The sequence below is a fragment of the Somniosus microcephalus genome, chromosome 6, assembly GCF_052327205.1.
Source record: "Somniosus microcephalus isolate GS21.2 chromosome 6, FLI_Smic_1.0, whole genome shotgun sequence".
NCBI lineage: Eukaryota > Metazoa > Chordata > Chondrichthyes > Squaliformes > Somniosidae > Somniosus > Somniosus microcephalus.
In genome coordinates this window covers 242,479,519-242,492,996 of record NC_140992.1, presented here as the reverse complement: position 1 = coordinate 242,492,996, position 13,478 = coordinate 242,479,519, and the positions used below count along the sequence as shown (strand labels likewise).

At 41.8% G+C, this 13,478-nt stretch overlaps 1 protein-coding gene across 1 annotated transcript in view; it reads right to left on the bottom strand.

Moving 5' to 3' along the window:
* LOC147116585 (ankyrin repeat domain-containing protein 11-like) overlaps nt 1–13,478 on the bottom strand; it is a 194,983-nt gene that overhangs the window by 22,184 nt on the left and 159,321 nt on the right. Inside the window, exon 4 of the mRNA XM_085991651.1 lies at nt 5,471–5,612. Coding sequence (XP_085847777.1) covers nt 5,471–5,612 — 142 coding nt within the window. The remainder of the gene's footprint in view (nt 1–5,470; nt 5,613–13,478) is intronic.

Below are 13,478 nucleotides of genomic sequence, written 5' to 3'. Positions count from 1 at the left end.
CAGTAGCGGAACAATGGGCTGCCTTTAAAGAGGAAATAGTTTGGGTACAGTCGAGGTACCACTAGGGGGAAAGGTAGGGCAACTAAAGTCAGAGCTCCCTAGATGATGAAAGAGATAGAGAGTAAGATGAAGCAGAAAAAGAGCACGTATGACAGATGTCAGGTTGAGAATACATCTGAGAATCAGGTTAAATATAGAAAGTTCAGAGAAGAAGTAAAAAAGAAAATAAGAGGGGCAAAGAGAGGGTATGAGAATAGAATGGCAGCTAACATAAAAGGCAATCCAAACGTCTTCTATTGGCATATAAATAAATAAACGGGTAGCAAGAGGAAGGGTGGGGCCGACTGGGGACCAAAAAGGAAACCTACGCATGGAGGCAGAGGGTATGGCTGAGGTACTAAATGAGTTCTTTGCATCTGTTTTCCCCAAGGAAGATGCTGCCATAGATATAGTGAAGGAGGAGGTAGAGGAGATACTGGATGGGATAAAAATTGATAAAGACAAGGTACTAGAAAGGCTGGCTGTACTTAAAAGTAGATGTCACCAGGACCGGATGTGATGCATCCTAGGACGCTGAGGGAAGTGAAGGAAGAAATCGCGGAAGTAATGGCCATAATCTTCCAATCCTCCTTAGAAATAGGGGTGGTGCCAGAGGACTGGAGAACTTTAAATGTTAGATCCTTGTTCAAAAAGGGTGTAAAGATAAACCCAGCAACTATAGGCCAGTCAGTTTAACCTCGGTAGTCGGGAAGCTTTTAGAAACAATAATCAGGGACAAAATTAAGAGTCACTTGGACAAGTGTGGATTAATTAAGGAAAGCCAGCATGGATTTGTTAAAGGCAAATCGTGTTTAACCAACTTGATTGAGTTTTTTGATGAGGTAACAGAAGGTTGATGAGGGCAATGCGGTTGACGTGGCGTACATGGATTGCCAAAAGACGTTCGATAAAGTGGCACGTAATAGGCTTGCCAGCAAAGTTGAAGCCCATGGAATAAAAGGGACAGTGGCAGCATGGATACAAAATTGGCTAAGTGACAGGAAACAGAGTAGTGGTGAATGGTTGTTTTTCGGACTGGAGGAAGGTGGTGTTCCCCAGGGGTCGGTTCTAGAACCACTGCTTTTCTTGATATATATTAATGACTTGGATATGGGTGTAAAGGGCACAATTTCAAAATTTGCAGATGACACAAAACTTGGAAGTATAGTGGACAGTAAAGCAGCAAAAGGACATAGACAGGCTGGTGGAATGGGCGGACACGTGGCAGGTGAAATTTAACGCAGAAAAATGCGAAGTGATACATTTTGGTGGAAAGAATGAAGAGAGGAAATATAAACTCAAGGGTACAATCCTAAAAGGGATGCATGAACAGAGAGACCTGGGGGTATATGTGCACAAATCGTTGAAGGTGGCAGGGCAGGTTGACAAAGCAGTTAAAAAACTTACGGGATCCTGGGCTTCATGAATAGAGGTATAGAGTACAAAAGCGTGGAAAATATGATGAACCTGTATAAAACACTGGTTCAGCCTCAACTGGAGTATTGTGTCCAACTCTGGGCACTGCACGTTAGGAAGGATGTGAAGACCTTAGAGAGGGTGCAGAAAAGATTTACGAGAATGATTCCAGGGATGAGGGACTTCAGTTACGTGGATAGACTAGCGAAGCTGGGGTTGCTCTTCTTGGAGCAGAGAAGATTGAGAGGAGATTTGATAGAGGTGTTCAAAATAATGAGGGGTCTGGACAGAGTAGAGAGAGAGAAACGGTTCCCATTGGCAGAGGGGTCAAGAACCAGAGGACACAGATTTAAGGTGATTGGCAGAAGAACCAAAGACGACATAAGAAAAAAAACTATGCAGCGAGTGGTTAGGATCTGGAATGCACTGCCTGAAAGGGTGGTGGAGGCAGACTCAATCACAGCTTTCAAAAGGGAGTTGGATAAGTGACTGAAAGAAAAAAATTTGCAGGGCTACAGGGAAAGGGCAGGAGAGTGGGACTAGCTGAAATGCTCTTGCAGACATGGGCCGAATGGCTGCCTTCCGTGCTGTAACCGTTCTATCATTCTATACTTATATATGTGTCTGTAGCATAGCAACACGTCCCAAGGTGCTTCACAAGAGCGTTGTCAAACAAAGTTTGGCGGTGAGCCACACAAGGAGATCTTAGGACAGATGACCAAAAACTTAGTCTAAGAGGTAGGTTTTAAGGAGCGTCTTAAAGGAGGAGAGGTAGAGAACCAGAGAGGTTTAGGGAGGGAATTCTAGAGCTTGGGGCCTAGGCAGCTAAAAGGCACTGCCACCAAGCGATTAAAATCCTGGATATGCAGAGATCATCCACATTTAAAACTCTTCGACAGTCATGGATTGATAACTCGGCATGCAACTGTCTGTTTTTAGGCAAGGTTCTGCTCAAAACACATTTTAAAAACAATTCATGTCTTTTTCCTATTCATGGAAAAAATGTGACAAACTTACATTCCTCTATAAAATGACCTCTCAGACACCTCCTTTCCAGGTTGAAAATCCAAAGTTTCTCTGGTCTTTCCTCATAACTCAGATCTTTGACACTAGGGATCAGCCTTGTGGCTCTTCTCTGCACTGCCTCCAGCACATTAATGTCTCCCTGGAGTCTCGATGACCATGAGTGGATGCAGTACTCAAGGTGCGGTCTGACCACAGCACTACAATTTAGTCACAACTTTCTCTGGTTCTTATTTTTTTTTCTTTCTATCTGCAATCTGCACTTGTCAGCCTTAAATATCATCAATCATTTTTCTGCCCACTTACATATTCTCCCCAAAACATTCTGCAATTTCTGAGCTGCCTCCTCCATTTCCACTGTACCTCCTAGTTTGGCAGCATCTACAAATTTGACGACTTTGCATTGAGTTTCTGAATCCAGATCATTTATATAAATTACTAAGAATTGTGGTCCCAACACTGAGTCCTGGAACACGCCACTCAGTACATCTCCCCATCTTGATATAACTCCTCTAATGAGTACTCATCATTTTCTACCCTTCAGCTATTCACTCCCCAAGTTTACCTTGAATCCCTATTGTTGAGCTTAACTAATAATCTTTAATGTGGAACTTTTGCCAAATGCCATTAGAAGTCTAGGTACACCACATTATAGGGCTTTCCAAGTCCACTTGGATTGTCACTGCCTTGACAAAGTTGACACGGTCAATCATGCAAGATCTTCCCCTTCTGAATTCATGTTGACTCCTGTTTACTAAGATATAGTTCAAACCCAGTTGAGGACACAAGTCCTAATGGTCAGAGTATTGATGACATGGCACCAAAAATGCATCAGTGGATTGATATCAATAATGAGCAATAGCAGATTCTAGAATTGTTATATAAACAGTGTTTGATGATCTCTGCGTTACCAAATTTCTGGAACATGCCCATTTTATTTATGGAAAACTATTTTAAACAAGTCATAATTAAAAAACGAAGTTAGCATCCTGCCCAACAAAGTTAACTTTTCATGCCACATATCTCCAATGATATTGACTGCTCAAATTGATGTTTCTTTTAAAGGTGGCAAATATTTTATTGTTACACTAAATCACAGAATTTTTATTTAGGACAGCCTTACTTTTTTGTAAAATCTGATGCATTGGTTACATCAATGTAAAGACTGCCTGTCACTTTTATACCAGTAGCCAGCAAGAGATCAAATGCACTGTACAAGTCCTATTCCTCGAACTTCAGATTATGCTTCAAATGTTAAGGTACTAATCCAACTCTAAATGGAAACAAGCTCAATGTTCTTCTTGTGGTATCCAACAATGCCCGTCAAAGAGCTTCCATTGCTTATGTTATCACCAATATGGAGTTAAGGCTTTTCTACTTAAACACAGCTTGTGCCTGGACTATAATTGTCTATGTCCATTGACCTAGAAAACAACATCCGCTCTCTTCAGCAATGTCTGCCAACAGAGAACTGATTTCTGCAATAAGAAAATTAAGCTATTTACTGACATCTTTTTGATTTTGATTTTAAAAACTTGTATCCTTACTGCAACGCTCACATACAAAACTTGAAAAATAGTACAGCTATTACTGTAATTGCACCTCTGCTTGCTTCCCACACTAATTTTTGTTTCCTTCAGTTTCTTTCACTCTGGCTTCCTTTCTCTCTGTTTTACACACTCATTGTCTGTAATGATCAATTTTGGGAAGTCACATTTGCACAGATTTGAGAGGTATAAAAGCATCGGACTATTAACTGGACTAGTAGCCCAGAGGACATAAGTTTCAATCTTATCATGGCAAATCGTGAAAGAAAACTCAATAAATCTGGTCATTTTTAAACCAGCACCAGAAAATTACCATGAGAGATGCCAGGTTATTGTAAAAGTCCAACTGGTTTATTAATGCCCTTCAGGGAAGAGAATCTGCCACCCTACTTAGTCTGACCTACACTCTTAATGGCCTCTGAAATGGCCTAGCAAGACATTCTGCTGTAAAAGGTGGCTCGTCATCCCTTTTTCAGGGCTACTAGCGACAAGAAATAAATGAGGCTTTGACAGCATTGCACACATCCAGGGAACAAATATGTAAAAAAAATTGCTAGCATCACTGCTGCTGTCATTATCTGTTTCCTTACTTTTTAAAAATAATTTTACAGAATTATAATACATCAGGTGTCACTTGCCAGGATATTATTAATTTTCTTTCAGAATGAATATGACACATCAAACTTTGTCTTTTTTGTAGTGCAGTTATTTCACCAATATTGGAGAATATAAATAGGCGCAAGCAAGCAGCCTGGGCAAGAGTAAGCAAAAAAAGAGAAGGGATATTATGGCACTATATTCATATGGCTTTCACTATATTATTATAGAACTTCACAGTTCTATATAAAAAAAAACATTTGTCAATAGGTTTTCTCTCTGACGCAGTATTAAACTATTGTATTTACGAGCTATTAACTTCCTCCTGTGTTGTTGCAAGGCATGATCATGAAAATAGTGAATTCTCAGATAAGATTTGATGTAAAACTATAAGCATGATAAACATCTAAAGCTAATTTGAGTGCTTTATTCAACAGGTCTGTTGAATCAGGTTCAAGACATTACTATGTAAAAGATATAGAACAAAGTTCACAAAATTAAAAGGTTATCAAGGTGGTTGCCTAAATTTGCAATGCAAAATCAGAAAATCTAATCTAAGACTAAGGGTTAACTCGAATGAATGGCACACCAGAAACGCTGCTAGAAAGACAACATACCCAGTGTTTGTGATTATGCACTTCTCTATGAAATCTGAAAAAAAAACTATCGGCGCTGATGCCAAATTTTACAAGAAAATTGATTAAGAGAGTTTAAAAGTTAATAAAATGAAATAGCCCGCATTAAAAAAAAATCCATTTTGAACCTATTTGCATAGCAGCTACAATTCTAGGTGCAGATTATCCTCAAAGCCCTGTGGGGATCTGCTTTTGGCAGTGCCTCCCTCTTACCTGTGTCCGAGTCTTTCTGATCACTGCTGTTAACTCCGATCGTGAACGGCAGTTTCCGCTTCGATGCTTTCTCTTTCACTTCTTTCCCTCCATCACTTCGGTCCAATTTCGGGGTCTTGTTACATGAGATTTTTTCCTTATCCTGGATTAGAAATAGACAGATACACAGCTCAAAAGCCATTTGTAAAAAGTTTTATTTCTCTATGTCATTCCAAATTATACAAATTTTGGAACAAAGAAACTTAAAATAAAGTAACCAAATTACATATTCATAAAATGCAGAGACAGCATTTGTCAAGAACTTTTAGGCCAGTTTTAGTTTGTTTTCTCCTACATCTACCACCAGCAAATCAATCAATCCTGAGCAATGCCATCAATGAAGGCACACCACTGAAGGAAAAGTTTAAACACTCCAGCTTCTTCTGCCTCTTGTAAATGAATGAACAGAACAAATACTGAACTGTGGAGAAGGCTGTTATTGTGCAAAAACATTATTGAGTGTGGGTGACAGAGAGACCAGAACAGAAGGTACTTTTCTCACAGATGTAGGAGTCCGAATTCTTCAGAATAAATTGAGATTTTCATTTGGATATAGGATCTATATGAGCAAATCCCAGAAGAAACCTCAAGTGCCTCTAGCTTAGAGAAACTCCATGTTACCTTGTATGTAACTTTCCTTTCTCATTCTATGCTAATGCTCCACTTAAAAAAAAATTCCAGATGCTGTTGTATGTATTGTTTTATTTATGCATGTGAAAAAGAAACATAAATACTACTACCAAGTCATAATTTTTCTCCATTCATAGCATTAGTTTTGCTATACTATATAACAAGCAATTTTTGTCTGTCTTCAAAGATACAGAACACAGGAAATGGCCACCTCAAAGCACAGTGGAAACCCAATCCCAAGCGCTTCACTACATTCACAAAGGTCAAGCACTGTGCAGACACACAATTCTAACTCCATCAACAAACATGAGCAGCAAGCCCAAGCATAAAACTGAGAGCCCATTGACACCATTGTGTCAGCCAATGAGAGGCAGTGCATCAGCCAATGAGTTGGAGGAGAGGCAGGGCGGGACTTACAGCAAACAAACAAATAGTAAAGCAAACAAAGTTTATTTACACAGCAAACAGCAAATCAAACGGAGCCTATTTGAAAAGAGTCTCTACCAACTGCAACAAACATGATCAAAACTGCAGCAACTTCTCCTGATAAAAGCACGCCGATTTCGCCAGCAAATGCAGTGAGTGGAGGATAGTTACATAACACAAATTGTGTGTAAAATCAAAATAACAAAAATTTCTGGAAAAACTCAGCAGGTCAGGCAACATCCGTGGAGAGAAATTTGAGTTGACGTTTCGGGTCGAAACCCTTCTTCAAAACTGGAAAGAAAAGAAAATAGATCGAAGGCAGGGCTGCGATCGAACAAAAGAAGTAAAAAAGAGACAATAAAAAGGTATTCGAAACCAGACGAGATGGTAATAGGCCAGAGGAGACAAAAGACAGCGGAGACCAGCAAATTGGCATTGGGTCAAGCAGATCAGAGAGTTAAATGTGTGGTTCAAAGAGTGGCGTTCTCGCTCAGGCCAACATCCCCAGCATCGAAGCTTTGACCACGCTCGATCAGCTCCGATGGACGGGTCACATCGTCCACATGCCCGATACGAGACTCCCAAAACAAACGCTCTACTCGGAGCGCCGATACGGCAAGAGAGCCCCAGGTGGGCAGAGGAAACGCTTCAAGGACACCCTCGAAGCCTCCTTGAAAAAGTGCAACATCCCCACTGACACTTGGGAATCCCTGGCCCAAGACCGCACAAAGTGGAGGAGAAGCATCCGGGAAGGCGCCAAACACCTTGAGTCTCTTTGCAGGGAGCAAGTGGAAGCCAAGCGCAAAGAGTGCACGTCAACCCAAGAACCCTACCCCTTCAACCACTGTCTGCCCCACCTGTGACAGAGACTGTAGGTCTCACATTGGACTCATCAGTCACCTGAGAACTCATTTTTAATGTGGAAGCAAGTCATCTTTGGTTCCGAGGGAGTGCCCAAGAAGTAGTAGTGGTGGGAAGAAGGGGTTTCAATTCATGGGGCAATGGCACCAGTACTGGGGAAAGAGGGAGCTGTTCCGTCAGGACGGGCTCCACTTAAGCCGGGCTGGGACCAGCGTCCTAGCGAATCGAATAACTAGGGCTGTAGAGATATGGCTTTAAACTAAAAAAGGAGGGGGTGGGAGGGCGGGGGAAAGAGAGGGGTCAGGTGAGGGGAACTTTAGAAATATAAAGAGAAAGGTCAAGGCAATAGAGCAGTGTAGTGATTTGGGTAAAAATAAGCAGTGTGACAGGAAGGGACAGAGAGTGTAATGGTAGAAGTGCAGCAGGGAATAAGATCAAAGCAGGGAATAATGGTAACAAATTTAAATTATAGCCTCTTTATCTGAATGCACGAAGCATTCGTAACAAGATAGACAAACTAGTGGCACAAATAGTTTGATCTAATAGCCATTACAGAAACATAGTTGCAAGGTGGCCAAGGTTGGGAACCAAATATTCCAGGGTACTCGATGTTTCAAAAAGACAGGCAGAATGGAAAAGGAGGGGGAGTAGCCCTGATAATAAAGGATGACATAAGGACAGTAGCGAGAAAGGATCTCGGCAGATCAGGAAGTAGAATCAGTATGGGTGGAGATAAAGAATAACAAGGGGCAGAAAACACTGGTAAGAGTAGGATATAGGCCCCCTAACAGTAGGTATACCGTTGGACAGAATATTAATCAAGAAATAGTAGGAGCTTGCAACAAAAGTAATGCAATAATCATGGGGGGCTTTAATCTTCATAGACTGAGCAAATCAAATTGGCAAAGGTAGTCTGGAGGACGAGTTCATGGAATGTATTTGGGACAGTTTCCTCGAACAATATGTCATGGAACCAACCAGGGAACAGGCTATTTTAGATCTTGCATTGTGTAATGAGACAGGGTTGATTAGCAATCTCATAGTAAAGGATCCTCTGGGGCTGAGTGATCATAATATGATAGAATTTACATTAATTTTGAGTGTGACTTGCCCAAGTCCAAAACTAGAGTCTTAAATAAATAAAGCCAATTACATATGAGGGGCGAGTCGGCTAAGGTAGATTGGAAAAATAGATTAAAAGGTATGGTAGTAGATAAGCAGTGGCTAACATTTAAAGAAATATTTCATAATTCACAACAAAAATACATTCCATTGAAATACAAAAACTCCACGGGAAAAGTGATCCAACCGTGGCTAACTAAAGAAGTTAAGGATAGCATTAGATTGAAAGAAGAAGCTTATAATGTTGCAAAGAATAATAGTAAGCCTGAGGATTGGGAGAGTTTCAGAAACCAGCAAAGGATGACCAAAAAATTGATAAAAAGGGAAAAAATAGAATGAGAGAAAACTAGCAAGAAATATAAAAGCAGATTGTAAGAGCTTCTACAAGTATGTAAAAAGGACGAGAGTAGCAAAAGTAAAACGTTGGTCCCTTAGAGGCTGAGACACGAGAAATTATTATGGGGAATAAGAAAATGGCAGCAACGTTAAACAAATATTTTGTATCTGTCTTCACAGTAGAAGACAAAAAGCATACCAAAAATGGTGGGGAACCAAGGATCTAATGAGGGTGAGAAACTTAACGTAATTAATATAGGTAGAGAAAAAGTACTAGAGAAACTAATGGGACTAAAACGCCTGGACCTGACAACCTACATCCTAGGGTTCTAAAAAGAGGTGGCTGAAGAGATAGTGGATGCATTGGTTTTGATCTTCCAAAATTACCTAGATTCTAGAATGGTTCCAGCGGATTGGAAGGTCGCAAATGTAACACTGCTATTCAAGAAAGGAGGGAGAGAAAAAACAGGGAACTACAGGCCAGTTAGCTTGATATCAGTCGTCAGGAAAATGCTGGAATCCATTGTTAATGAAGTGGTATCAAGGCACTTAGAAAATCATAACATGATTAGGCAGCATCAACATGGTTTTATGAAAGGGAAATCGTGTTTGACAAATTTATTAAGAGTTTTTTGAGGATGTAACTAGCAGGGTAGATAAAGGGGAACCAGTGGATGTAGTATATTTGGATTTCCAAAAGGCATTCGATAAGGTGCCACATAAAAGATTATTACACAAGATTAGGGCTCATGGGGTTGGGGGTAATATAGTAGCATGGAGAGAGGATTGGTTAACAGACAGAAAACAGAGAGTGGGGATAAACTGATCTTTTTCAGGTTGGCAGGCTGTAACTAGTGGCGTGCCGCAAGGATCAGTATTGGGGCCTCAGCTATTTACAATCTATATTAATGACCTAGATGAATGGACCAAGTGTAATGTATCCAAGTTTACTGATGATAAAAAGCTAGGTGGGACAGTAAGCTGTGAGAACAGAGAGTCTGCTAAGGGATATAGATAGACTAAGTGAGTGGGCAGTAAGGCGGCAGATGGAATATAATGTAGGGAAATGTGAGGTTATTCACTTCGGTCGGAAGAATAGAAAAACAAAATATTTTTTAAATGGTGAAAAACTTTCAAATGTTGGTGTTCAGAGAGATTTGGGTGTCCTCGTGCAAGAAACACAGAAAGCTAGCATGCAGGTACAGCAAGCAACAAGGAAGGCAAATGGCATGTTGCAAGGGGGTTGGAGTAGAAGAGTAAGGAAGTCTTGCTACAATTGTACAGGGCCCTGGTGAGACTACCCCTGGAGTACTGCGCACAGTTTTGGTCTCCTTATCGAAGGAAGGATATACTTGCCTTGGAGGCGGTGCAATGAAGGTTCACTAGATTGATTCCTCGGATGAGAGGGCTGTCCTATGATGAGAGATTGTGTAGAATGGGCCTATACTCTCTGGAGTTTAGAAGAATGAGAGGTGATCTCATTGAAACATACAAGATTCTGAAGAGGATTGACAGGGTAGATGCTGAGAGGTTGTTTCCCCTGGCTGGAGTGTCTAGAACTAGGGGGCATAGTCTCAGGATAAGGGGTAGGCCATTTAAGACTGAGATGAGGAGGAATGTCTTCACACAGAGGGTTGGGAATCTTTGGAATTCTCTGCCCCAGAAGGCTGTGAATGCTGAGTCTGAGTATATTCTCGGCTGAGATAGATAGACTTTTGGACTCTAGGGGAATCAAGGAATATGGAGATCGGGCGGGAAAGTGGAGTTGAGGTCAATGATCAGCTATGATCTTATTGAATGGCGGATCAGGCTCGAGGGGCCGTATGGCCTACTCCTGCCCTTATTTCTTATCTTCTTATAACATTTCCCCTACCACCCCAATGGGAGAAAGGTAGTTCCTAACTGAGTGTAAATATTACATTTCTTTTAAAGAGAAGGATTCCACCTACTGTAATGTCCCTACTTTTCACCCTTATTTCAGAATCGTCATTCGCTGGAGTGTCCAGACGAGCAAAATAAAGGCAGAAGTAGAATGGCAGGGCAACTCATGATGCAGCAAGAAACAAATAGAAGGAAAAAGAACGAATGAATGTGGCAAGAGGGCTTTGCAGCCAATGTTTCCCCTCTTTTTTTAAAGGTGCGCGGCCCATTCACAGTTGTGCGCATGTGTGAAATTTATCATTGAAAAAGCTGGCCCCAGCTGGGCGGCCGCACAGCTTAGAGGGAGCATTGTTTGCAGCACCTGACACACAAGTAGATGTTACAACTGCTCCCTTTGAGGAGCTCCTCCAATTCCTTTTGCCACTTCTTCGTTTTAGTGCTAAATTTGTGGCCCATATCAAATCACAATTCTTAAAGAAAGAACAAAGACAAGAATCATGATGGCATCTTTATGCAGTTCCTAGATACTTCAGCCAGGATTTGATGCAAATTAAAGTTGTGATCAAAAATTAACATCCCCGGTATACTGCATGGGAATATAGCAAAAAAAGCAAATGAAATGTGAAACATACCCAAGTAGGAATAGAAAGACTTGGAAAAGAGGACATTATGATGCTATAAAATGTACGAGAAGGAAAGGTTATACAGTGGGATAACAATGTATTCTTAAGGGATTGTATGTTTGAAAACTTCCCTGTAGGCTACACCAGGGGCTCTCAATCGGAGGTCCACCATAAATAACCTCTGGGATTTTTCAAAAAAATCAGATATAAAAAAGAAGAAACATTGACCGCTGTGTAAAGGTGGGATCAGGCTGAGCAAACTGGCAGCTCCAGCCCCAACTTGAATCTCCGTTTACCCCCGTCCCGAATGTCTGTGCGATGACAGCGGCAGCTACCGCTGAGCCCAGGTCCCTGCTCACTGAGAAGGGAGAGAGGCAGTGGTCGCAGGTTGCTGAGCGCAGATCCCCTGGCTCAAGCTCTCCATCCTCCGCTCTTGTTGTGCCAGATCCTGCTGTATATTTCGACGTTCCCCGCCCCCCCCCCCCCCCCAACACTTGTCCTAACACCACGCTGTGTAGGTTGTTGTAACCCCTCTCCCGGGCTAATTGGGGCAGTTTACTCTTCTACTTTCACCCCTCGCTTCTTCAATCCTCTCTCTGCCATACATCACCAGTGGCAACTGTAGCCCATTCAGTTCAAGTATCCTGCGAGTGCTGAATTCAGCCAAGGGTGGCTCTGCATGCGTGCACATACGTCGGTTCCTTTTCAGATTTGAATGTTTTTTTTTGGTCCTATTTTTGTTGGATGCGTGGTCGTGATTGTCAATCAAACGAAGAAGGGGCAAGGAAATAGGCAGCAATTGCAAGGAGAAAAGGAGCTGTTGGGGTCAAACAGTGAGTCGCTGTCTTCATGGAGGAAGAAGAGCAGAATATGCCAACATTAGGAAACCATTAGGATTGACACTTATTAGCAGCAAAACTGAAACAGTTTGCAAACTTATTTAAATATGCTGCACTGTCTAATTTTTCCCATTTTCTCTCCTGCTGCCTTCAAAGGGTTGAATCACACTATTATAGTTACAAGGATGCTAGCTGCCCTTTGGTGCCTAACCTCATTCGTTCTTCAACTGCGAGCCAATACCTTGAGTGTTAGCAGTCTTGCTCTACCAAGGAGGGCATCACAGGCAGACCTGAATATTCACACCCAATGTTGGCCTCCAGCTAGGATTTCAACCATCCAGCGTTATCCTGGAGTCGCCAGGGATAAAATATTAATCTGGACACTGCTGCAGGCAATTTGGTTTTTTTCATTTTCATTCTACACTTTTGTTTTATTAGTTATAAAAATATTAGTGATGGGGGAATAAAGGCTGCTTGACTGAATCAAGCAGAGAACCAGGATCAGGCAGTGAGGGAGTCAGGGTTTGCGGGGGGGGGGGGGGCGGAGGAAGAGGGAGACTGGGGGTCAGGTGATTGGGGCTCATATGGAGGGAAAGATGGAGTGGGATGGGTGCAGGGACCAGTATTTTCTGCAGTGCCAGGATAGCAGCAGCAGCAGTAACATGGTGAGTGGGAACGACACTGAGAATTTTTATACGGGAAAAAAATACTTGCGTTACGGAGGACCGTGGAATTTTAATAACATGGGGCGGGGGGGCCGCCTCAGAAGCAAAAAGGTCGAGAACCCCTGGACTACACAATCTTCTTGAGCAAATGAGAAAGAAGCAAAATCAAAATTGCAAGATTTAAAGTTGGGTAGCAAAGGCAGATGCATGTGAATTATATTATATTATACATCTACCACAAATCCCTTAACTGCACTATTCTGAAACTGACTGTTGTGTCGTTAGCAGTTGCTATAGTTAAACATGTGATGACACTATTCGAGGGCGTTTCTCAGTACATTTTACAGCTGGTTAACTGTCAATTTGCATGTTTTCTGGTCATCAGTTAACAGTCAAAATTGCAGGTTTGCAGCTGTCCTCTCGTACTTTGCCTATGTAGCACCTTCTTCACTTGCGAGCCTAGTGAATGCCAACAAGCTAATTAACTGTAGGACCAACCTTAGGCTGTCCTCCTCAGACACCCACACATATCACTTTCCAGCTATGGGAAACTAATGACTAGCAGGAGCAGCTTTGCAACTTTCTG